The following is a 27,703-nucleotide window of genomic DNA, read 5'->3' as shown; positions in this document are numbered from 1 at the left end:
CACCACAGCTGTGAGTCCTGACAAGCTGCACGTGATCAGCCTCAGGTGATCAGGGTGAGGTCCTGATAAACTCAGCTACACAGCCACTCAGTCCCAAATGCGCACCACCTGGGAGGAAAACCAAAAGACAGAAACAGAAGACACACAAAAGCCAGCCAGGCACGCCAGCCACAACAATGATGAGACCATGGGCCCACCAACTATCTGATCCTGGATAAGCGGTTGAAGATGAGTGATGAGTGAGCTCTAGTCTTGACAAAGGTGAAGAATTTGTGAACAAAATTACAGTAAAATAAACTTTTTGCTTGGACAGACGACATCTTCCATATTTTACTTCAACTCATGAAAAATGGCAGTGAAAATAAAAGTGTTGCATTTGTACATTGAGTATTGTATTTTCCAGAGTATAAGTTGCACCTGTCAAAAATGCCTCTTGAAGTGGAAAGAAGCATATATAAGTTGCACCCGACTATAAAATGCTCCTTTTTTCTGTTATGAGCTCTTTAATTTGGACGTAATGTGCTTTGTTGTAGTGTACTTTTTATTATTGTTTTATTATTTGAGTTTATTTTATTTTGTGCTGTTATTCCAGGGAAAGTGGTACATAAATAGTTATTATAATTACTTTCATTAATAGTAAACTTGTGACTTTTTGGTGTATAAGTCGCAAGGCCTCCCAAACAACTAAAAACAGTGCAACTCCTACTCTGGAAAAAATATGATATATTAAGTTTGGCAATTCAAATAAAATGCGTTAAAAAACAGGTTTATTGTACTTCATTAGAAAACGTTTGTACAGTTATCTAACAAACCATTTGGTTTGCTCAAGCATTTGACTTGCACTAACACATTTTACAGTGTTCAGGTTGGTCCTCAAGTCAGAAAAACCAAACTTATATACAAAGGTCAGATGAAACTACATAGGGGGTGAATCCTGACATTTAATAAACTGAAATTATCTTATTATTTCCCATCTTTGAAAAGGTTTTACAGCTGGGTGCCTTCTGACCTTGACTGCTATTTATGTGTCAAAATAAAGAGAAATAATTTGTTGCTGAATAATTTATAGAAGTATTGGCTCTGTTTACAAATTTCAATTTTATATTCATTGTTGGTTTTGTGCTAAATGTGAGTGTTTGGTAGAATGGTGTGTGACTGTGCTTACCTTATCGCACTTTTTGTTGCAAACAATAGGTTTACAGTGAAAGTTATTCAGCTTGGTAACTGAGTCCATCTTGGGGCCACAGTAACACTCCTGACAGGGCCCAGGTTGATGTACTTCGAATACAGGTGTGAATGGAGTTGTTGCTGGAGGTTTTTCTGATCCTGGTGGTCCTGACACCGTCGTTCCAGGTTTTCCTGGCCCTGGTGGTCCTGACACTGTTGTTCCAGGTTTTTCTGATCCTGGTGGTCCTGACACCGTTGTTCCAGGTTTTCCTGGCCCTGGCGGTCCTGCTGTTATAGTTACCGTGAATGGTGGTGTTGTTATTTTCTCTCCAGGCTATGGAATAAACAGTAACAAATAATATACACTTAAACTTTGCTCTCATAATCAATATCAAATAAATATTGATTCATTAGGGACAGTCTGTCTTTGTGTAACCTACTGCACATGTACAAACACACCGATAAGTAACACTGATCATTCCAACTGATTTAAAATGCAATGGGTCACAGAGATATTCATGTTGGTTCTTACCTGGAAATTCGCTCATATCATATATGCAAACACCTTTAGGAGCTAGAGAGAGAGAGAGAGAGAGGTAACGTAAACACACCAAGTCAAAGACAGACACTTTATTTCTTTCACCGTTTGTTTCTTTGAACATATATATTAAAGTTTATAAAGAACATTTTCCCCTTAATGCTGTTGTCATGGGATTCAGTTGTTGTACATTTTTGCAGGCTGTAGCCTTTTGTTTTCACTCAAACTCACTTCCAGTTAACAACAGATGTATCAAGGTCGAAAATTTAAAAGCTCTCTCAACCTACTCACTCATTCACTCATCTTCAAACCGCTTAACACCAACCAAGGGTCATAGGGGCTGGAAACCTATCACAGCAGCCATAGGGGCGTGAGACAGGGTAGACCCTGGACAGGACACCAGTCTGTCACAGGGCCTCATATAGACAAAAAACACATTCTCACCCACTGACACTTTAAAGTTTCCTATCCATCTAACCCTGCGTGTTTTTGGATGTGGGAGGAAGCCGGAGCACCCGGAGGGAAACCCACGCAAACACGAGAAGAACATGCAAACACAGAAAAGGCCACAGGTGGGACTTGATCCCATGACCTTCTTGCTGTGAGGCAACCAGTGCTAACCACTAATCCACCGTGCTGGCCACTCTGCAAACTACAATTTCCAAATCAATTCATCCATTCACAAACATCCAGTGGTGGTTCCACAGAGGTTCCACTGGTGACTGAATTCTGTCTTAACTGTTTTTTTTTTTTGTTTGTTTTTTCAATTTATACTTTATTTTAGTTTTCAAACGGATACAGTTTTACACATAACATTTGCACAGATTGAACTTGGTAGCATCCCACAAAATAATTAACATTTGTGAAAACTAACTTTTTTTTTTTTCCCTTTAAATTAAGCGAGAACTGTAGCATTGAACCCGGGTGTAAAGAAATAATCTTATTCATAAGTCCACTTTGTGAAAGTCCATTGAAATATGTTGAAAACATAGAAAGCAGATTCACCTACAGCATTTACACATTTTTGTACCCCCTCCCCCATCTTACTTAATATGTATGTGGTAAAATCCTATATAAAGTCAGATCTATATTGTCTAATGTATTGTAGCCATCCTTTCAATCAATCAATCAATTTTTCTTATATAGCGCCAAATCACAACAAACAGTTGCCCCAAAGCGCTCCATATTGTAAGGCAAGGCCATACAATAATTATGAAAAACCCCAACGGTCAAAACGACCCCCTATGAGCAAGCACTTGGCCACAGTGGGAAGGAAAAACTCCCTTTTAACAGGAAGAAACCTCCAGCAGAACCAGGCTCAGGGAGGGGCAGTCTTCTGCTGGGACTGGTTGGGGCTGAGGGAAAAAAACAGGAAAAAGACATGCCGTGAAGGGGGGCAGAGATCGATCACTAATGATTAAATGCAGAGTGATGCATACGGAGCAAAAAGAGAAAGAAACAGTGCATCATGGGAACCCCCCCACAATCTACGTCTAAAGCAGCATAACCAAGGGATGGTCCAGGGTCACCCGATCCAGCCCTAACTATAAGCCTTAGTGAAAAGGAAAGTTTTAAGCCTAATCTTAAAAGTAGAGAGGGTATCTGTCTCCCTGATCTGAATTGGGAGCTGGTTCCACAGGAGAGGAGCCTGAAAGCTGAAGGCTCTGCCTCCCATTCTACTCTTACAAACCCTAGGAACTACAAGTAAGCCTGCAGTCTGAGAGCGAAGCGCTCTAATGGGGTAATATGGTACTACGAGGTCCCTAAGATAAGATGGGACCTGATTATTCAAAACCTTATAAGTAAGAAGAATTTTAAATTCTATTCTAGAATTAACAGGAAGCCAATGAAGAGAGGCCAACACGGGTGAGATATGCTCTCTCCTGCTAGTCCCCGTCAGTACTCTAGCTGCAGCATTCTGAACCAACTGAAGGCTTTTTAGGGAACTTTTAGGACAACCTGATAATAATGAATTACAATAGTCCAGCCTAGAGGAAATAAATGCATGAATTAGTTTTTCATATCCTTTCCATACATTATTGAATTTGTCAACTTCCAATCTAACAGATGCTGTTACTTTTTCCATAGTGTATATATTAACATGACATCAACCCATTCCTCCACCTTTGGGATCCGATCTGTTCGCCATCTTTTGGTGATTGCTTTTTTACTAGCTAAAAGCATGATTCTCATAATTTTATAGTCATCTTTTCTTCTTAAATGTAACATTTCTATATTAGTCAAATATAACATTTCAAAACTTAACGGGATTCTGACCGTACTACTTCATCTATAATGTTTTTGATTTCAGACCAATACTGAGTCATTAAAGGGCAACCCCAAAAGATGTGAAAATGATCCGCTTTGTCTTCCCCACATGATCTCCAACATTTTGTGTCTACATATTTTCTTTGAGCAGGTGTTAAGAAAAACCTTATTACATTTTTCCAGCCATATTCTCTCCAGAATAAAGAGCTTGTTGTTTTCCATTGATATGGAGTATTTGATCCCAGTCCCCCTCTGAAATTAAAATGTTTGCTTCCCTTCCCACCTTTCTTTGACATATCCTGTGGCATCCCCCTTTAACTCCTCTAAAGCTGTATATAATTTTGAAATAACTGTAACTTAACTCTGATTTATAAGCATCTAGGATAAGTTTGAGTATATTTGACCGAGTAATATTCATATCCTTATTTTTCATTTCTTGCTTTAAATAATGCCTTAGCTGCAGGTACCTATGGAAATCCTGATTTCCAAGATGAAAGACATCTTACTTGTTGAAACTCATTACATCATCTCTTTGATTATCTCCCAGTGCATTCTTGGACCATTTCCCCACAATTTAAATGTGCTGTCCAATGCATTTGGTACAAAATCAGTATCATATGCAATCCATCTCAAAAGCCTGCATTTTTCAACTAAATTATACTTTTTCAAAATTTCAGACCAGATTCCCAGAGAAACCCGCAGCAAAGGGTTCACATTTTGTCTCCAGTTTACCTGTAATTGCAAATCACACAACAGGGCTTGTACTGGTGGCTCCATTTTCCCCTCAATATCTTTCCATTTCGCTACATATTCTGGATCACACAAACCCATCAACACCTTCAACTGAGCAGCTTGATAGTAGCTCTTGAGGCATGGTAAAGCTAGACCTCCATGTTTTTTTGGCAACTGTAAAGTTCTGTATTTAATGCGTGGTCTTGCCCCCTGCCATATGTATCTAGATATTAATTTGTCCCATTCTTTAAAGTCCCTCTCAGTTAATTCAATAGGAAGATTTTGAAATATATATAACAACCGTGGCAAAATATTCATCTTAATCACCTCAACTCTTGACACCAGGCCTAAGAAAGGGATTAAGTTCCATTTTGAAAAGTTGCTTTGATGTTAGACATCACCTTGTCATAATTTGAGATTTTCAAATGTCCAAGATCTTTTGTAAGGTGAATGCCCAAGTACTTCATTGATTGCTGCTCCCAATTAATTGGATAATTTTGTTTTATAAATTGGTTTGGTATATAATTATATGATAGAGCTTGGGTTTTCTGCACATTAATTTTATATCCTGACAGCTTTCCAAACTCTGCCAAGAATGACATCAGGACTGGTAGTGATGAGCTTGGGTTCTCCAGGTAGATCAAGACATCATCTGCGAACAACGCTAATTTCTGCTCTATTCCTGATACGGTTATTCCCTTGATATTGACACACTGTTTTATCCTCTGGCTTAGCGGTTCCAAAAAAATATCAAATAATAACGGACTGACTGAGCAGCCTTGACGACAACCCTCTCTAATTTGATTACCTTTGACAGACTACCATTGACTTTGATCCTTGCTATTGGGTCCACATACAGAGATCGAACATCTCAATATAACCATCATGAAAGAAATTTTTTCATTACTCTAAATAAAAATTCCCACTTAACGGAATCAAATGCTTTTTCTGCATCCATTCCCAGTATGGCGGCCTCCAGGTTTCTTTCTTTGATGTGTTTCATAATAAGTAATGTACGGCGAATATTGTCATGTGTTTGCCTTTGCTTTATAAATCCAGTCTGTTCTAAACTGATAATATCTGGTAATATGTCCTCCATTCTTCGAGCTAAAATTGCTGTAAAAATTCTATAATCCACATTAAGTACACTAATAGGTCGGTAGCTAGAGCAATTTGTTACGTCCTTACCCTCTTTTGCAATAACGGAAATGATTGCTTCCCTCCAAGAATCTGGAATTGTCCCACCCTGTAAAATCCAATTGAAAGTTTTTTGTAATAAAGGGATTAAAGTTTTCCTGTATACTTTATACCATTCGGAGCCATAACCATCTGCACCAGGACTGGTGTCAGATTTAAGTCTAGATATGGCTGAATTGATTTCTTCCACCGTTATTAGAGCAATTAATTTCTTATTCTGCTCCTCTGTTATTTGTGGCAAATGTAACTTGTCTAAGTACGTGTCTATTTGAGATTCATTATTATTTTCTGTTTGTGCATACAACTTGGCATAATAATCTTCAAAACATCTATGTATATCCTCTGTTTTGTATACCATTTGCTTTGTTTTAGGGTCTTTCATCTTAGAAATTTGTCTTAATGTCTGTTGCTTTTTAAGTTTATACGAAAGTAATTTTGTAGATTTACCCCCCCTCATAATATCTTTGCTTTGTGTAAATCATTTTTTTCTGGATTTCTTGAGAGAAAATGTCATTAATTTTTGCCCGTATTATCTTTAATTCTTCATTAGTTTATCATCAACTTTGTTTTTATGCTCTCTTTCTTTTTTTCCAAATCTGCTTGTAATTGTTTTAGTTCGGCTTGTCTCATTCTTTTTATGTGAGCAGATTTTGCTATCAGCTCAATACCACCTTGCATGCGTCCCATAGTATAGGTGGAGACACTTCACCGTTATCGTTTTCTTTAATATATTCGCAAATATTCCTCTCAATTTCCTCTTTCATCTGACCATTGAGCAAACTTGAATTTAGTCTCCATACTGTTGTTTTCTTTTCAGTCCCTGTGAATATTTTTAAAAATATTGGGCAATGATCGATAGGTCCAACCCCCATATAACATTCTTTTACTCTATAACGATCTTTTGAGTTAATTAAAAATAATCGATTCGTAATACAGAGCATGAGGAGCTGAATAATAGGTGTAATCTTTTTTGAGTGGATTTAGGTCCCGCCATATATCTAAAATCCCATGTTCTGACAATAATTTAAAAATTCTTTTACCAGTAGTGGTCTTTTGTTGGGTTTTCCCTGTCGAATCTAAATTCGAATTAAGACGCTGATTTAGATCACCTCCCCCTATTAACACTCCTTCACTCTCAGTTATCACCAGCTCAAAGAGGAGTTTGAAGAAACTCCAGTCCGAGCCTGGGGGGCATAGATATTGAGCAATGTAACCAGAACTCCCTCTAGTCTACCTATAACTATTACATATCGATTCCTTATCCTTTATAGTTTTAAGCATTTCGAAACTTATTCTATTGGATATTAATACAAACCCCTCTTCTATGCCCTGACTGATATGAAGATGAAAATTCCTGATTATATCCATTTCTCTTGAGTTTTTCATGTTCTTTATCAGTCATATGGGTCTCCTGTAAATATAGCACTTCTACACCTCTTTTTTCATCTTGCTCAACACCTTGCCCCTCTTGATTGGACTGAGGAGACCATTAACATTGTATGAGGCTACTTTTATATGAGTACTCTGTGATGCCATTCTGTTACATAATGTAAATATTGTTATTCCTTTCACCCTATGTGACATAAAACAAACATTTGGAACAGTAATGAATACAGAAGAACAACTTTGAACTAAATATACTCAAGACTTCCAAACATGAGGTCCAAAAGGAGACCTTTGTAGAGCAAAGTACCAGCTCTGAGGGATAACCCTAACCCCGTAGGGTAGGGGGCCCTTGTGACCATATTTGGCCCTGTTCATCCCACTTTTGTCCACTTTGAAATAAACATAAACTCCCCGACTGATAATAACTAAATAGAGGAAGGTCCCTCCTCGTTGTAAACTTGTAACGACTTCCTTTTAAAATCAATAGTTGACTCTAAGTCAACAGACTGTGACAGACTGTGTTGCAACATATATGCATTGCATTGGTTCTCCCCCTTGGATTTGCCTGATGTGAATTCTCTGAGCCCACAAGTGACTTCCACTCCTGTCTCCAGGCCAAAACACTGGACTTTAGTGATAGGGGATTCTATTACCCGCAAAGTCAGGTTACAGACGCTGGCTGACGTTAAAAGTATTCCTGGGCCAGAGCTCCCGACGTTGCATCTCATCTTAGGGTGCTGACGCTGCAGAAGGGAAGACAGATGAAGGAACATGACATGAGATATAGTCACATAGTTTTTCACGTTGGCACCATTGATATCAGGATGAAGCATTCAGAGGTCACAAAAATGGACATAGAGAGGATTTGTGACCTTGCCAGAAAGATGTTCAGCATCGATTAATAGTCTCTGGTCCCCTCCCCTCCCGGGGTACTGATGAGCGTTTAGCAGGCTGACATCATTAAATAGGTGGCAGGTGCAGTTTTGTAGACAGCAAGGCTTTAGCTTTATTGATAACTGGCCTTTGTTCTGGGGCTGCCATGGCCTGCTGATGCCGGATGGCCTCCACCCTCCTGGGGAAGACGCCGCCATCTTGTCTGCGAACATAGATAAAGCTCTACAGGGAGGGTAACATTAGGAATCTACAGCAGGCCACGGAGCAGGTGATTAGAGACCCTGCAAGGCTTATGACAAATGTGGGTGTGGAATCCATTAGCTTAGTGGGGAATTTAGTGCAGAAAATCCACTATGGTGATAGTGCAGTTTATTTGCCAGGGAGGGAATTTCAACAAGTTGAGATTGTGACCTGCTTCCGTAGTTGTGTCTATAGAAATCATAGAGGGATATGCTTTCCAAACTTAATACCCATTACTATATTGGATGATGTTGAAATTGAGGATGGCCCACTGGTTGTTCCAGCAATAGTTAGGGCTGGATCAGGTGACCCTGAACCATCCCTTAGTTATGCTGCTATAGACGTAGACTGCTGGGGGGTTCCCATGATGCACTGTTCTTTCTCTTTTTGCTCTGTATGCACCACTCTGCATTTAATCATTAGTGATCGATCTCTGCTCCCCTCCACAGCATGTCTTTTTCCTGGTTCTTCCCTCAGCCCCAACCAGTCCTAGCAGAAGACTGCCCCTCCCTGTGCCTGGTTCTGCTGGAGGTCTTCCTGTTAAAAGGGAGTTTTTCCTTCCCACTGTAGCCAAGTGCTTGCTCACAGGGGTCGTTTTGACCGTTGGGTTTTACATAATTATTGTATGGCCTTGCCTTACAATATAAGCGCCTTGGGGCAACTGTTTGTTGTGATTTGGCTATATAAAAAATTGATTGATTGATTGATTGAATAGCAAAGATTTCATGTCTGCCACCTACAATGCGCGTGGAATGTCTCAAACCTAAACCTACTTCTAGGCATCTTATATATGCTACTCTGGAACCACCCCTAAACCCAAACAGTTCAACTGTCAACCCCTGAGGTCCTTAGACTGGGTCTCATTAACATAAGCTCACTGTCCTCAAAATCATTGTTGATCAATGATCTAATTACTGATCATCAGTTAGATATGATTGGGCTATGTGAAACCTGGCTTAAACCTACAGCTGTCCTCCCCTTAAATGAGGCCTGCCCACCAGCATATACATTTAGTCACGTCCCTCATGATGCGAAGCAAGGCGGGTGTTGCTCTTATTTATCTTATTTATCTTATCTTATTTATTTATTTATTTATCTTATTTAAAGCGCCTTGGGGCAACCGTTTGTTGTGATTTGGCGCTATATAAAAAAATTGATTGATTGATTGATTGATTTATAAATCTAGGTTTAGCTTATTAGCTGTTGGGGGTTACAAATATAACTCGTTTGAGCACCTGATTCTCCGCTCCGCTTAGGATACTACACATTGCCAAGGTCAGAAGAATAAAAATCATATTACTTTGTCACTGTATATAGGCCTCCTGGCCCATATTCTGAATTCTTCGATGAATTTGGTGCATTCATCTCTAATTTGTCAACTAGTGCAGATAATATTCTGATCATTGGTGACTTTAACATTCATATAAATAAGCCTTCTGATCCCCTCTGCAAATCATTTATGGAACTTGTGGATGCATTAGGATTTCGGCAATGCATTCGGGGTTCAACGCACATTAGTGGAAATACCCTGGATCTGGTCCTCGCACGTGGTATTGCTGTCATGAATATTGACCTCATGCCTCTTACATCAGTGGTCTCTGATCACTCACTTATTAAGTTTACAGTTTTGCTGCCGTGTTAGTGGAACAACAACCTTATATGTCATTACGGCGATGCATCAACTCCTCAACTAAGACTGAACTCAAAGCTAGACTGCCTGATGTCTTAGCTTCACATTTGACAAATACCCAGTCAGTAGACAGACTTGTGGATAGTTTAAACTCAATGCTCAAAACTGCACTCGACATGATTTCACCACCTGTGTTAAAACTGCGCTCCCCAAATCACAGTCACCTTGGTTCAATGATTATCTGCGTGACCTCAAGCATAAAGCAAGAGTTCTAGAATGGAAATGGCGTTGTTCAAAATTAGAAGTATATCACCTTGCGTGGCGTGATGCTATCTTAGACTATAAGCATGCATTATTGGCTACAAAGCGGACCTACTATTCTGATTTGATCAACAAAAACAAGCATAACTCAAAGTTCTTGTTTGACACGGTGGCAACACTTATGCATGGACAACCACCTGTAGTTCGCTCTCCTTTTACAGCACACATTTCCTAGATTTCTTTGGGAAGAAAATAGAAGACATCAGGTTAAACGTATCCCAGCATGCCTTAACCCAGCCACTACACCCTGCTATTGAGGTGGGTGCCACTACTGAGGTATTACTTAGATTTACAGAATTTAATAGTATCTCACTAGGCATGCTGACAAAACTCATAATGTCAACAAAAAGCACAACCTGTTTATTTGATCCTATACCAACAAAACTGTTTAAGGACCTGTGGCCCACTCTTGGGCCGACTGTGCTGGAAATGATTAATCTTTCTTTAACTTCTGGATCTGTTCCTAAATGTTTCAAATCTGCAGTGATTAAACCATTACTTAAGAAACCTAATCTTGACCCTAGTGTATTGAAAAACTATCGGCCGATATAATTTTTCTCGAACATTCTGGAAAAAGTGGTGTCACGGCAGCTCATAGACTATCTTACTGAGAATAATCTTTTTGAGCCACTGCAGTCTGCTTTTAGAAAATCATTCCACAGAGATGGCTCTCACTAAGGTGGTGAATGAGCTTCTGCTTACAATGGATTCGGACACCACTACGGTTCTGTTGCTGTTAGATCTCAGTGCTGCATTTGATACAGTGGATCATCATATTCTACTTGATAGGCTGAAAAATCATTTTGGGATTACTGGGAGTGCCCTTGCATGGCTGACATCATACTTGACCAGTCATTCTCACTGTGTTTTGTACAGTAACACTACCTCTAACCTTAGTGACATGAAATTTGGGGTTCCACAGGGTCTGCCTTAGGCCCCCTGTTTTTCTCCCTTTATATAGTACCCCTTGGGCACATATTGCGGCGTTTTGGGATTGCCTTTCACTGCTATGCAGATGATACTCAGTTATACATGCCGATAACTGCTGGTAATCTCGTTCACATAAAATCCTTAGAAAATTGCCTTGCAGCAGTGAGAAGTTGGATGTCTAGAAACGTCCTACTTTTAAACTCTGATAAGACTGAAATGATGGTTCTTGGTCCAGTGAGACATCGGCATCAATTTGACCAGTTAACGCTCAGTCTCGGCTCGTGTGTCATACATCACACTGACAAAGTGAGCAACCTTGGGGTAATTTTTGATCCTTCGTTGTCCTTTGGCCTCCACATTAGAAATACTAGGACTGCTTTCTTCCACCTGCGAAATATAGCGAAGATTCGTCCCATCCTGTCTATGGCTGATGCTGAGACCCCGATCCATGCATTTATCTCTTCTAGATTGGACTACTGCAATGTTCTATTTTCTGGTTTACAGCAGTCTAGCATTAGGGTCTCCAATTGGTTCAAAATGCTGCAGCCAGACTTTTGACACGAAGCAGAAAGTACAGCCACATTACACCCATTTTGGCATCCCTTCAGTAGCTTCCTGTCCCAGTGAGATCAGATTTTAAGGTTCTGCTACTAACCTATAAAATTATTCATGGACTGGCACCTCCCTACCTAGCTGACCTAATTAAACCTTACGTACCCCCGGGCTTTACGTTCTCAGGGTGCAGGACTACTTTGTGTCCCTAAGGTGAATAAGAAGTCTGCGGGTCACAGAGCTTTCTCTTATCATGCACCTGGTCTGTGGAATGATCTCCCTGCGTCAATAAAACAGTCAGATTCTGTGGAGATTTTCAAGTCCAGACTTAAGATGCACTTATTTTCCCTTTCATATGGCTATATACTGGTACAGTTTTGTTTTACGCTTTTTACTCTTTTAATTCATTTATTAGCAATCGGAGCGGGCCGCGGCCTCAACTTTACCTCAATTCTGGGTCTTTAGTGAAGTTTAGGGGCTAGTAGCCGGTGATCACCTTAGTATTTCTTCTGTTTTTCCTTGTTGATTAATGCTGGCAAATTATACAGTATTTTTGTCTTTCTGATGCCTGATTCTGTTTTATCTGTCTGTTAAGTGGCAGCTCCATCCAGAGATGGGAGTTGTATTTGTGTTGGCGACCCTCCTGTCCTGTGCGCCAATAGCATGTTCTTGTATATTTGTCCGTGAATTGTTCTGTGAATTGTTCTGTACTTTAATGTTTGTAGCATGGCCCAAACAGAGGGTCACCCCTTTGAGTCCGGTCTGCTTGAGGTTCTTCCTCAGAGGGGAGTTTTTCCTTACCACTGTTGCTCTGGGGGTTGGTAAGGTTAGACCTTACCTGTGTGAAGTGCTTTGAGGCAACTGTGTTGTGATTTGGCGCTATATAAAGGAAAGAATTGAAATTGAAAATTGTCTCACTCATATTTTGGACTTAACCTGTTTAACATTTGACTCCAGCCTTGACGTATACTTGCGTTTGACAAGTTTAATTTCTGTCTTCAATATTTTGTGCTATTCCACCAAAAGTAAATAAAAGGTTTACTTTGTGAATTGAGTAGGTAATGCTTATGCTAGTGTGGCTAGCTTTGGAATGTTGATCTCCAATTTCTTTGTGAGTTATGTGGGGTTTATTGATGAATAATCATGAAGAAAATGATTATTATTCTGATTCTGCGGTGTATGATGCATCATTGTGTGCATTTCTCCAGGTATTCATTTAAGCCATTCTAAGCATGTTCATCTGACACGATATTTAAATGTTTTACTGGTGCTCCGTTAAAACCTGGTGCAGATGTTCGAGGACAACCTACGCTCTAGATTTACTGTGTGCTCAACAAAACCGGATGTTTTTTAGATTAAAACGTGCACATTTTTGTCTGTGTCACACCGGGAGAAGAAAATTCTAACGATGTCAAGCTCCTTGAGTGTTAGAACGTCCTGAAAACATGCAAACAACGTATCAAGTTTTATTTTATTTTTTTTTTTACTCTTCTCCCGTGGTGCACACTACTATAGACCAATTTTCATTTAATTTTGATTTAGATCAATTCTGAGATGGTTTTCATGGTCTCAAATGTGGAGCAGTGATGGGTGGACTCACATGGACATGCTTCCACAGTGTCCCATGCAGAAGTTGATTATGACAGGCTCCAGGTCTTACAGACATTCACACTCGAGCGTAGTCTCTTTGGTGTGGCGCTTGCAGACACTCCGTAGTTTGCCTGAAGCACAAAGTTACTGTCATGTTTTTCATTCAAACATCCAGCTGTGGTTCACAAATAGCCTAATTACAGCAGCACGTGCTTTACTCGTTATAAAACGTACAAGTTTGCAGCATCTGTTGGCATCCGTAGTCACAGTGCCCTGGAGGAGGTAAATTCATTTAACACGGTTGTGACTGTGAACTCATTGGAGATAAAGATGGAATTATTCAGTTGTAAGTACATGAAGTCGAGTGACACAAAAAGGAAGACAAACTCACAGGCTCGCAGTCCAAGGGGTTTGAAGGGAGGACAGGTGATCTGTCTCTCCTTGGTAACAAACTGTCCTGTAATTTTCTCGCAGGTGTACTTCAAAACACTTATCATTAGGGGGCACAAAAGAGCTGTTAACCTGTAACAACAGACAAACACAAATCTCAGCTTTGCAACAGCAGTTAGTTCAACTATCAGCATCAGTTGTTCCGACATTATCTTCACCGAAAAGCATCAAACGAGTTTCCCTTTAATTCTGGTAAGTTAGTCCCCTTTGGCTTATCCCTTTTTTCCACTCGGATCACTGCAGCATATCCAAGGAGGATCTACATCAGGGGTGGGCAACCTGTTCCAGAAAGAGCCATGAGGGTGCAGGGTTTTCTTTGCAGCCACTGACTCCACCAGGTGATTTCACTGATTAACTGATTCCATCTGCTCAAAGTGATATTAATCAGTAAAATCACCTGGTGGAGTCAGTGGCTGCAAAGAAAACCTGCACCCTCATGGCTCTTTCTGGAACAGGTTGCCCACCCCTGATCTACATATTGATTTGGCACGAGTTTGACGTCATATGCCCTACCAGATGCAACTCCATATTGGAGATTGGTTAGGGGTAGGGGTTTGAACCGGGAACCTTCCGCACTGGAAACAAGCCTACTTAAACCGCTTGGTCCCTCAACACTACATGAATGCACATATTTCAGAAAAAGAATCATTTTCCTGCTCCAAAGCAGAAATGTGCAGGTGTTCGCAAAATCACATGACTGAGTCTTGACAACTTTACTTTTTTTTTAAACGTCCCTTCATCAAAACATGCAAATTAGCTGGTTTTTTTTATTATATCTAAATGTCCAAAGATTTTAATTCATTTCTTATTCATTAGGTGCTGCTCAAACCATCTTAGATTATCTAGTTTGTTTTGAAATTGAAGTTATTAATTGTATTAAATATAATTTTAAGTCCATAATTTGAATATATAAAAGGTAATTTTTTTAAAGCAAAAAAACTTGTGTATGTATATATTTTAATGAAATATGTTAGATTTACCTAAACATTATCAGAAGAGAAATTATCGTCACGGAAATGAAGTAAAATGTCAGACATTAGGCATTGGAAACGTCATTTGAAAAATAAAGCCCCTTCCTGTTCTGAGTGCATGTGGGGGAATATAACTTATCAACAGTTTGTGCTTAAACTGTTTTAGGTTGCTCTGTCTAACCTACTGCAGGGCAAACAATGGCCAAAAATATATGCGGAAATGTTATCTTTCAGTACAATTATTCAAGTACATAATTGAAAAATCTAGTAAATATAGTCTGTTGAGAACTATAAGTTCGATAAGACTGTCAGGAGCAAATTAATAAAAGAATGAGGTACATTCTGAGTGAACCCCATGAAAATGCTCCCCCTGCCCCCTTTTTAAGAAACAATTCTGGTAGGATAATAATTGCCTTGTTGTGAAAACACCTTGAGAATTCCATCTTCACGCTGGCATGGCTGCAGTACTGACCTCAATGACATGGGTCATGTTATCCTCGGTGGTGAAAATGCAGCTTTTCTGCACACACTTCCCACAGCACTTGGTCGGATAACCTCCTGGTATTCATAACCCTGGAGAAAGTGCGACAGTCAATGTTAGAAAAAAAAAAAACAGTTTAGCAAATCAATAAATAGAAAATTTGGAAAATCTGGACCCCTAATAAATGGGTCATTTTAAAAGTTCGACCCTCCTGCCGCCTCAGAAACCACATGCTCCTTCACTCATCTTCAACCACTTATCCAGGATCAGGTCGCAGAGGCAACAGCTCCGACAGGTGGACTCCAAACTTCCCTTTCCCGGGCCACATGTACCACCTCTGACTGGGGGATCCCGAGGCGTTCCCAAGTCAGTGTGGAGATATAATCTCTCCAACTAGTCCTGGGTCTTCTCCGGGGTCTCCTCCCAGCTGGACATGCCTGGAACACCTCCCTAGGGAGGTGCCCAGGAGGCATCCTTACCAGATGCACAAACCACCTCAGCTGGCTCCTCTCAATGTGAAGGAGCAGCAGCTCTACTTGGAGCTCCCCACGGATGACTGAGTTTCTCACCCTATCTCTAAGGGAGACACCAGCGACTCCTCTGAGGAAACCCATTTGCTGCTTATACCCGCGATGTAGTTTAGTTATGACCCAGCCCTAATGATTATAGGTGAGAGTAGGAATGAAGATTGACCGGAAGATCGAGAGCTTCGGCTTTTGGCTCAACTCCTGTTTCATCACAACAGTACGGTAGAGCAAATGCAATACCATTTCTGCTGCACTGATTCTCTGGTCAATCTCACGCTCCATTGTCCCCTCACTCATGAGCAAGACCTTGAGGTACTTGAACTCCTTCACTTGGGGCAAGACCGCTTTCCATACCCGGAGTAGGCAATCCATTGGTTTCCTGCTGAGAAACATGGCTTCGGGTTTAGAGGTCCTGATCCTCATCAGGCCCGGATCCAGACCGGTTTGGACCGATGCAATTGCATCGGTCAAATTTTTACGCATCGTTCATCATCTGTAAAAAAAAAAAAAAAAAAACTTGAATAATCCCGAATAGTGCCGAACGTGTCCCAGTGGTGAACACAGCTTTTCGTGGTTTTCATGTCAACCTATAGTCCGTAAATGATACGGATTTTTCCGTGTTTCAGAGTCATAACGGACGTACAAATAAAGTCGGATATTCAGGGTTTGGTCTGCAGTGGCTCTGTAATCAACTGTTTCTGCAGCACGACTCCACTTTGAAGCCGTGAACCATTGAAGCAATACTTCGATTCAATGGCTCGTGGCTCTTTGATTCGTTGCTCTTCAGAAGCGGTAAGTCCACTTCTTAACCCCTCTCAAAGCCATTAAAATATCATGAGTCACTTTTGTGTGGATTAAAGTCACTAACTGGGACTCATGTCTTGTTGCAGTCAAGAAACGAGAATCGTTCTCCGTTCTGTTTTCACAGCTCCAAACGCTGCGCAGCCGAGACAGAGTCCAGTCGGAATAACTTCAAAACAAATTGCCGCTTTAAATAAAATGAAATCTCTTACAAACGTTGTAATACAGACAAGAAACTACAATCGACTAAAACGTTTTTTTCCTCCCAAAATGAAACGTGCTGTATTTCTTTACAAATTACATCCTGACGTGCTATAAGTGCTCAGATATATGGAGTGACAGTTATGCCAATAATGTCTGAAAGGTAATGCTTTTGACAAAAACTACAGATTTTGTTTATTCCTATTTATGTCCAGAGATCAAGGATCCACCATGTAGAGTTTATTATGTCCAAAGTTTAAGGATCCAGTGACCAATTTCATATTTATTTACTTTAAGACTCAATAAAATGTTCAATTCAATTTCAGTTTAATCGGCTTATAAAGTGCCAAATCATAACAATATCTAAATATACTAAAACAAATATATCACAACTGTGATATGTGTACAGTTGTGATGTATTTGTTTTAGTATATTTAGTCATGGACATGATGAATATTGTTACCTGCTGGACTGTTTCTAATTTGATTGATATCAATGGAAAATGTCTTCTGTGAACTGTCTGTATCTCAATATTATTAAGAATATATGCAGTCATATTTTTATTGATTTTATCAATTGAAAAAAAATCATATATAGATTCAGGTATAATTGAAAGATTTTGGCAATAAATTTGATCCTGTTTACAGTAAATTTTGTTATAGTGTTTTTTTAGGACATCATATTTATACAAATAAGTGTTCACTATGGTCCATGAAGTATAATAAATATATTAAAAGAAGTGTGACAGTGTATGTTCCACATGAATAAAATAATGAATATTATTGAATAATACGCGTACGATTTTTGTTGTATCATCTGGCAAAAATGCATCTGTCAGATTTTCACTCTGGATCCAGCCCTGCTCATCCTAGCCACTTCAAACTCAGCTGTGAACCAATCCAGTGAGTGTTGGAGGTCACCGGCAATGAAGCCAACAGGACCACATCATCTGCAAAAAGCAATGATTGTTATGTGTCGGACGCAGCCCGGAGAACCGACCAGCGTTTGAAGAACCCAGTATGAAATAAGCAGAGCACGGTACAAAGGATAACAGAGTTTAATAAACATAACAGTGAAGTGATACGAAAACAACAAAAGAGTGCGCGGTCTGGCGTGGTGGATTGCGGTGCGCTCCCAGCAGCGCTAACGGTCCGGAGCCAGAAAACTGTTCGGACCCAAGGACCCCGCCGACACCCCCCAGGTGGCCGCGACAAACCGAGTCTGTGAAAGAAGAAATCATTATGTGAGTCCACACTCAACACACAGAGAGACCACTCAAAGGTGTACAAACAGCAAACACTTCCTGGCTTAATTGCAAATCAGCTTCCCACCCTGCAGGCATAGAACACCCTGTTCACAAAACTCCACTGCAGTGGAAGCTGATTTAAACGACTAACATACAGCTCAATATAATAAGGTGTGAGGGACACCACATTTACTGACTGTATAAATGTTAGTCACAAAACCAAACGTACCTCAGGAAGTGTGCTGACGAGCGTGAGACCTCACCCCCTCCTCTTTCACAGACCATGCATCAAACCTGGACGTTCTCTGCATCCACTGATGGGAGATGGCTCTAGAGACGACGATCTCACCCGTCTGGTCACAAGGTCGAGTCTCTGGCAAACACACACTGTGCACTCCAGACTTAAATGCCACCATGTTCCAATCCGTGTAGATGCACCACAGCTGTGAGTCCTGACAAGCTGCACGTGATCAGCCTCAGGTGATCAGGGTGAGGTCCTGATAAACTCAGCTACACAGCCACTCAGTCCCAAATGCGCACCACCTGGGAGGAAAACCAAAAGACAGAAACAGAAGACACACAAAAGCCAGCCAGGCACGCCAGCCACAACAATGATGAGACCATGGGCCCACCAAACTATCTGATCCTGGATAAGCGGTTGAAGATGAGTGATGAGTGAGCTCTAGTCTTGACAAAGGTGAAGAATTTGTGAACAAAATTACAGTAAAATAAACTTTTTGCTTGGACAGACGACATCTTCCATATTTTACTTCAACTCATGAAAAATGGCAGTGAAAATAAAAGTGTTGCATTTGTACATTGAGTATTGTATTTTCCAGAGTATAAGTTGCACCTGTCAAAAAATGCCTCTTGAAGTGGAAAGAAGCATATATAAGTTGCACCCGACTATAAAATGCTCCTTTTTTCTGTTATGAGCTCTTTAATTTGGACGTAATGTGCTTTGTTGTAGTGTACTTTTTATTATTGTTTTTATTATTTGAGTTTATTTTATTTTGTGCTGTTATTCCAGGGAAAGTGGTACATAAATAGTTATTATAATTACTTTCATTAATAGTAAACTTGTGACTTTTTGGTGTATAAGTCGCAAGGCCTCCCAAACAACTAAAAACAGTGCAACTCCTACTCTGGAAAAAATATGATATATTAAGTTTGGCAATTCAAATAAAATGCGTTAAAAAACAGGTTTATTGTACTTCATTAGAAAACGTTTGTACAGTTATCTAACAAACCATTTGGTTTGCTCAAGCATTTGACTTGCACTAACACATTTTACAGTGTTCAGGTTGGTCCTCAAGTCAGAAAACCAAACTTATATACAAAGGTCAGATGAAACTACATAGGGGGTGAATCCTGACATTTTAATAAACTGAAATTATCTTATTATTTCCCATCTTTGAAAAGGTTTTACAGCTGGGTGCCTTTCTGACCTTGACTGCTATTTATGTGTCAAAATAAAGAGAAATAATTTGTTGCTGAATAATTTATAGAAGTATTGGCTCTGTTTACAAATTTCAATTTTATATTCATTGTTGGTTTTGTGCTAAATGTGAGTGTTTGGTAGAATGGTGTGTGACTGTGCTTACCTTATCGCACTTTTTGTTGCAAACAATAGGTTTACAGTGAAAGTTATTCAGCTTGGTAACTGAGTCCATCTTGGGGCCACAGTAACACTCCTGACAGGGCCCAGGTTGATGTACTTCGAATACAGGTGTGAATGGAGTTGTTGCTGGAGGTTTTTCTGATCCTGGTGGTCCTGACACCGTCGTTCCAGGTTTTCCTGGCCCTGGTGGTCCTGACACTGTTGTTCCAGGTTTTTCTGATCCTGGTGGTCCTGACACCGTTGTTCCAGGTTTTCCTGGCCCTGGCGGTCCTGCTGTTATAGTTACCGTGAATGGTGGTGTTGTTATTTTCTCTCCAGGCTATGGAATAAACAGTAACAAATAATAATACACTTAAACTTTGCTCTCATAATCAATATCAAATAAATATTGATTCATTAGGGACAGTCTGTCTTTGTGTAACCTACTGCACATGTACAAACACACCGATAAGTAACACTGATCATTCCAACTGATTTAAAATGCAATGGGTCACAGAGATATTCATGTTGTGTTCTTACCTGGAATTCGCTCATATCATATATGCAAACACCTTTAGGAGCTAGAGAGAGAGAGAGAGAGAGAGGTAACGTAAACACACCAAGTCAAAGACAGACACTTTATTTCTTTCACCGTTTGTTTCTTTGAACATATATATTAAAGTTTATAAAGAACATTTTCCCCTTAATGCTGTTGTCATGGGATTCAGTTGTTGTACATTTTTGCAGGCTGTAGCCTTTTGTTTTCACTCAAACTCACTTCCAGTTAACAACAGATGTATCAAAGGTCGAAAATTTAAAAGCTCTCTCAACTACTCACTCATTCACTCATCTTCAACCGCTTACACCAACCAAGGGTCATAGGGGGCTGGAACCTATCACAGCAGCCATAGGGCGTGAGACAGGGTAGACCCTGGACAGGACACCAGTCTGTCACAGGGCCTCATATAGACAAAAAACACATTCTCACCCACTGACACTTTAAAGTTTCCTATCCATCTAACCTGCGTGTTTTTGGATGTGGGAGGAAGCCGGAGCACCCGGAGGGAACCCACGCAAACACGAGAAGAACATGCAAACACAGAAAGGCCACAGGTGGGACTTGATCCCATGACCTTCTTGCTGTGAGGCAACAGTGCTAACCACTAATCCACCGTGCTGGCCACTCTGCAAACTACAATTTTCCAAATCAATTCATCCATTCACAAACATCCAGTGGTGGTTCCACAGAGGTTTCCACTGGTGACTGAATTCTGTCTTAACTGTTTTTTTTTTTGTTTGTTTTTTTCAATTTATACTTTATTTTAGTTTTCAAAAGGATACAGTTTTACACATAAACATTTGCACAGATTGAACTTGGTAGCATCCCACAAAATAATTAACATTTGTGAAAACTAACTTTTTTTTTTTTCCCTTTAAATTAAGCGAGAACTGTAGCATTGAACCCGGGTGTAAAGAAATAATCTTATTCATAAGTCCACTTTGTGAAAGTCCATTGAAATATGTTGAAAACATAGAAAGCAGATTCACCTACAGCATTTACACATTTTTGTACCCCCCTCCCCCATTCTTACTTAATATGTATGTGGTAAAATCCTATATAAAGTCAGATCTATATTGTCTAATGTATTGTAGCCATCCTTTCAATCAATCAATCAACTTTTTTCTTATATAGCGCCAAATCACAACAAACAGTTGCCCCAAGGCGCTCCATATTGTAAGGCAAGGCCATACAATAATTATGAAAAACCCCAACGGTCAAAACGACCCCCTATGAGCAAGCACTTGGCCACAGTGGGAAGGAAAAACTCCCTTTTAACAGGAAGAAACCTCCAGCAGAACCAGGCTCAGGGAGGGGCAGTCTTCTGCTGGGACTGGTTGGGGCTGAGGGAAAAAAAACTGGAAAAAGACATGCCGTGAAGGGGGGCAGAGATCGATCACTAATGATTAAATGCAGAGTGATGCATACGGAGCAAAAAGAGAAAGAAACAGTGCATCATGGGAACCCCCCCACAATCTACGTCTAAAGCAGCATAACCAAGGGATGGTCCAGGGTCACCCGATCCAGCCCTAACTATAAGCCTTAGTGAAAAGGAAAGTTTTAAGCCTAATCTTAAAAGTAGAGAGGGTATCTGTCTCCCTGATCTGAATTGGGAGCTGGTTCCACAGGAGAGGAGCCTGAAAGCTGAAGGCTCTGCCTCCCATTCTACTCTTACAAACCCTAGGAACTACAAGTAAGCCTGCAGTCTGAGAGCGAAGCGCTCTAATGGGGTAATATGGTACTACGAGGTCCCTAAGATAAGATGGGACCTGATTATTCAAAACCTTATAAGTAAGAAGAAGAATTTTAAATTCTATTCTAGAATTAACAGGAAGCCAATGAAGAGAGGCCAACACGGGTGAGATATGCTCTCTCCTGCTAGTCCCCGTCAGTACTCTAGCTGCAGCATTCTGAACCAACTGAAGGCTTTTTAGGGAACTTTTAGGACAACCTGATAATAATGAATTACAATAGTCCAGCCTAGAGGAAATAAATGCATGAATTAGTTTTTCATATCCTTTCCATACATTATTGAATTTGTCAACTTCCAATCTAACAGATGCTGTTACTTTTTCCATAGTGTATATATTTAACATGACATCAACCCATTCCTCCACCTTTGGGATCCGATCTGTTCGCCATCTTTTGGTGATTGCTTTTTTACTAGCTAAAAGCATGATTCTCATAATTTTATAGTCATCTTTTCTTCTTAAATGTAACATTTCTATATTAGTCAAATATAACATTTCAAAACTTAACGGGATTCTGACGCGTACTACTTCATCTATAATGTTTTTGATTTCAGACCAATACTGAGTCATTAAAGGGCAACCCCAAAAGATGTGAAAATGATCCGCTTTGTCTTCCCCACATGATCTCCAACATTTTGTGTCTACATATTTTCTTTGAGCAGGTGTTAAGAAAAACCTTATTACATTTTTCCAGCCATATTCTCTCCAGAATAAAGAGCTTGTTGTTTTACATTGATATCGGAGTATTTGATCCCAGTCCCCCTCTGAAATTAAAATGTTTGCTTCCCTCTCCCACCTTTCTTTGACATATCCTGTGGCATCCCCCTTTAACTCCTCTAAAGCTGTATATAATTTTGAAATAACTTTGTAACTTAACTCTGATTTATAAGCATCTAGGATAAGTTTGAGTATATTTGACAGAGTAATATTCATATCCTTATTTTTCATTTCTTGCTTTAAATAATGCCTTAGCTGCAGGTACCTATGGAAATCCTGATTTCCAAGATGAAAGACATCTCTTACTTGTTGAAAACTCATTACATCATCTCTTTTGATTATCTCCCAGTGCATTCTTGGACCATTTCCCCACAATTTAAATGTGCTGTCCAATGCATTTGGTACAAAATCAGTATCATATGCAATCCATCTCAAAAGCCTGCATTTTTCAACTAAATTATACTTTTTCAAAATTTCAGACCAGATTCCCAGAGAAACCCGCATGCAAAGGGTTCACATTTTGTCTCCAGTTTACCTGTAATTGCAAATCACACAACAGGGCTTGTACTGGTGGCTCCATTTTCCCCTCAATATCTTTCCATTTCGCTACATATTCTGGATCACACAAACCCATCAACACCTTCAACTGAGCAGCTTGATAGTAGCTCTTGAGGCATGGTAAAGCTAGACCTCCATGTTTTTTGGCAACTGTAAAGTTCTGTATTTAATGCGTGGTCTTGCCCCCTGCCATATGTATCTAGATGTTAATTTATCCCATTCTTTAAAGTCCCTCTCAGTTAATTCAATAGGAAGATTTTGAAATATATATATATAACAACCGTGGCAAAATATTCATCTTAATCACCTCAACTCTTGACACCAGGCCTAAGAAAGGGATTAAGTTCAATTTTGAAAAGTTGGCTTTGATGTTAGACATCACCTTGTCATAATTTGAGATTTTCAAATGTCCAAGATCTTTTGTAAGGTGAATGCCCAAGTACTTCATTGATTGCTGCTCCCAATTAATTGGATAATTTTGTTTTATAAATTGGTTTGGTATATAATTATATGATAGAGCTTGGGTTTTCTGCACATTAATTTTATATCCTGACAGCTTTCCAAACTCTGCCAAGAATGACATCAGGACTGGTAGTGATGAGCTTGGGTTCTCCAGGTAAATCAAGACATCATCTGCGAACAACGCTAATTTCTGCTCTATTCCTGATACGGTTATTCCCTTGATATTGACACACTGTTTTATCCTCTGGCTTAGTGGTTCCAAAAAAATATCAAATAATAACGGACTGATTGAGCAGCCTTGACGACAACCCATCTCTAATTTGATTACCTTTGACAGACTACCATTGACTTTGATCCTTGCTACTGGGTCCACATACAGAGATCGAACAGTCTCAATATAACCATCATGAAAATTAAATTTTTTCATTACTCTAAATAAAAATTCCCACTTAACGGAATCAAATGCTTTTTCTGCATCCGTTCCCAGTATGGCGGCCTCCAGGTTTCTTTCTTTGATGTGTTTCATAATAAGTAATGTACGGCGAATATTGTCATGTGTTTGCCTTTGCTTTATAAATCCAGTCTGTTCTAAACTGATAATATCTGGTAATATGTCCTCCATTCTTCGAGCTAAAATTGCTGTAAAAATTCTATAATCCACATTAAGTACACTAATAGGTCGGTAGCTAGAGCAATTTGTTACGTCCTTACCCTCTTTTGCAATAACGGAAATGATTGCTTCCCTCCAAGAATCTGGAATTGTCCCACCCTGTAAAATCCAATTGAAAGTTTTTTGTAATAAAGGGATTAAAGTTTTCCTGTATACTTTATACCGTTTGGAGCCATAACCATCTGCACCAGGACTGGTGTCAGATTTAAGTCTAGATATGGCTGAATTGATTTCTTCCACCGTTATTAGAGCAATTAATTTCTTATTCTGCTCCTCTGTTATTTGTGGCAAATGTAACTTGTCTAAGTACGTGTCTATTTGAGATTCATTATTATTTTCTGTTTGTACATACAACTTGGCATAATAATCTTCAAAACATCTATGTATATCCTCTGTTTTGTATACCATTTGCTTTGTTTTAGGGTCTTTCATCTTAGAAATTTGTCTTAATGTCTGTTGCTTTTTAAGTTTATATGAAAGTAATTTTGTAGATTTACTCCCCACCTCATAATATCTTTGCTTTGTGTAAATCATTTTTTTCTGGATTTCTTGAGAGAAAATGTCATTAATTTTTGCCCGTATTATCTTTAATTCTTCATTAGTTTATCATCAACTTTGTTTTTATGCTCTCTTTCTTTTTTCCAAATCTGCTTGTAATTGTTTTAGTTCGGCTTGTCTCATTCTTTTTATGTGAGCAGATTTTGCTATCAGCTCAATACCACCTTGCATGCGTCCCATAGTATAGGTGGAGACACTTCACCGTTATCGTTTTCTTTAATATATTCGCAAATATTCCTCTCAATTTCCTCTTTCATCTGACCATTGAGCAAACTTGAATTTAGTCTCCATACTGTTGTTTTCTTTTCAGTCCATGTGAATATTTTTAAAAATATTGGGCAATGATCCGATAGGTCCATAACCCCCATATAACATTCTTTTACTCTATAACAATCTTTTGAGTTAATTAAAAAATAATCGATTCGTAAATACAGAGCATGAGGAGCTGAATAATAGGTGTAATCTTTTTTGAGTGGCTTTAGGTCCCGCCATATATCTAAAATCCCATGTTCTGACAATAATTTAAAAATTCTTTTACCAGTAGTGGTCTGTTGGGTTTTCCCTGTCGAATCTAAATTCAAATTAAGACGCTGATTTAGATCACCTCCCCCTATTAACACTCCTTCACTCTCAGTTATCACCAGCTCAAAGAGGAGTTTGAAGAAACTCCAGTCCGAGCCTGGGGGGGCATAGATATTGAGCAATGTAACCAGAACTCCCTCTAGTCTACCTATAACTATTACATATCGACATTCCTTATCCTTTATAGTTTTAAGCATTTCGAAACTTATTCTATTGGATATTAATGTACAAACCCCTCTTCTATGCCCTGACTGATATGAAGATGAAAATTCCTGATTATATCCATTTCTCTTGAGTTTTTCATGTTCTTTATCAGTCATATGGGTCTCCTGTAAATATAGCACTTCTACACCCTCTTTTTTCATCTTGCTCAACACCTTGCCCCTCCTGATTGGACTGAGGAGACCATTAACATTGTATGAGGCTACTTTTATATGAGTACTCTGTGATGCCATTCTGTGTTACATAATGTAAATATTGTTATTCCTTTCACCCTATGTGCTACATAAAACAAACATTTGGAACAGTAATGAATACAGAAGAACAACTTTGAACTAAATATACTCAAGACTTCCAAACATGAGGTCCAAAAGGAGACCTTTGTAGAGCAAAGTACCAGCTCTGAGGGATAACCCCTAACCCCGTAGGGTAGGGGGCCCTTGTGACCATATTTGGCCCTGTTCATTCCTCCCACTTTTTGTCCACTTTAAAATAAACATAAACTCCCCGACTGATAAATTAACTAAATAGAGGAAGGCTCCCTCTCTGTTGTAAACAAATACACAGTCATTTTCAACATAATTTCCATAACACCACACTGTTGTCTTGATGAGAGAAGGTCCTATTGGTCCAGTGGCTTACTGGTCCTCTTCCCCCGCTCTTCTGTAGTTGAAGGCTTGCAGTTTCTCCTTATATCCCAAAGATGCTGCCTGGTCCGGTTTGTCCCCTCCTCGAACAGAGCGCCACATCAGACGAGACAGCCTCTCCAGGGGGTCATCCACAGGTCTGATGATCCGGACCTGGAGACCCCTCGCCACCATATCCTTAGTTGCCTCTGCTGCCGTGGTATACAAGCGAGTTTCATCTTCATAGAAAACGCGAAGCTTCGTGGGAAAGGGCGTCTGGAATCTGATTTTTTTTCTCTCTCAGCGCTCGCTTTGCTTCAGCGTATTCCTTTCTCCTTTTCATGACTTCGGGTGCATAATCATGATCCACGTACACCCGTTGCTCCTCAAACATGAAGCCTCTCATTCCCCACGCCTTATTTATAATTTCCTCTTTACATTTGTAACTTGACAGCTTCACAATAATCGAGCGTGGAGGGGCATCTGTGGGGGGACGTGGTCCAAGTGCTCTGTGTGCTCTCTCCACTCGGAGTGCAAATGTCGGTGTTTTTCCCGGAGTAAAGTTTCCACGAATGTGCACACTGACTCCGCGCTCTCCGCAGCCCGTTCTCTGATGTTGTGCAGACGTATATTTTTGCGTCTGCCCTGTCCATCCTGGTCCACCAACCGCTCCTCCAGCCTTCTCTGGATCTTGATCAGCTCACATGTCGCTTGCTCAATGCACTGGACTCGGTCCTCAGTCCCTTCAATACGTCTTTCCGCTTCATCAATTCTGCTATTGGCCGTTTTTATTTCTGCCCTGATATCTTTCAGATTTTCCACTGTTTCACGGCGAAATTCCCTAATTTCACGCAGAACAGTCTCCAGCTCTGACATTTTCCTGGGTTCGGGGTACCTGTGCACTGCCCGTTCCTCCTCCGCATGTACCTCTGTTAGCTCGGTTAGCTCTGGTGTTAGCTTACCCCGCTCTTCTTCGTCCGTGTGTATCTCAGTGATTCTAGAAGATTTTTTCGTCTTTCCTCTTGTCATTATCAAAAGCCCATTTATGCCTTGATATTTTAGGGATTACACGGCAAAATTCACCACTCAGGGCTTCACCCAACTTAAAAGTCCGGGAGCAATGTTTTTACGCTGCCGCTATCATCGAGTCCCGACCGGAAGTCTGTCTTAACTGTTATGTGAAAATGTGGCATGCTTCTTTACTTGTCATGATGGTGTTGCTCATGATCACGCCACCCATTTTAGATGAGTTTTGAACATTTCACAATATTCCAATAAG

General features: G+C 39.9%; 1 protein-coding gene across 1 annotated transcript in view; it reads right to left on the bottom strand.

The window, feature by feature from the left end:
• The window catches only part of LOC117503379 (intestinal mucin-like protein), a 74,821-nt gene that overhangs the window by 18,436 nt on the left and 28,682 nt on the right, over window positions 1-27,703 (bottom strand). The window contains exons 14-17 of the mRNA XM_034162597.1: window positions 20,263-20,303; window positions 19,727-20,062; window positions 15,404-15,439; window positions 1,166-1,501 (exon numbers count right to left, since the gene is read on the bottom strand). Of these exons, the coding sequence (XP_034018488.1) occupies window positions 1,166-1,501; window positions 15,404-15,439; window positions 19,727-20,062; window positions 20,263-20,303 (749 nt within the window). The remainder of the gene's footprint in view (window positions 1-1,165; window positions 1,502-15,403; window positions 15,440-19,726; window positions 20,063-20,262; window positions 20,304-27,703) is intronic.

This window comes from Thalassophryne amazonica, chromosome 2 (genome assembly GCF_902500255.1).
Source record: "Thalassophryne amazonica chromosome 2, fThaAma1.1, whole genome shotgun sequence".
In the NCBI taxonomy this organism is placed as follows: domain Eukaryota; kingdom Metazoa; phylum Chordata; class Actinopteri; order Batrachoidiformes; family Batrachoididae; genus Thalassophryne; species Thalassophryne amazonica.
The sequence above is the reverse complement of the archived record's forward strand: the minus strand, read 5'-3'. Positions and strand labels throughout refer to the sequence as shown.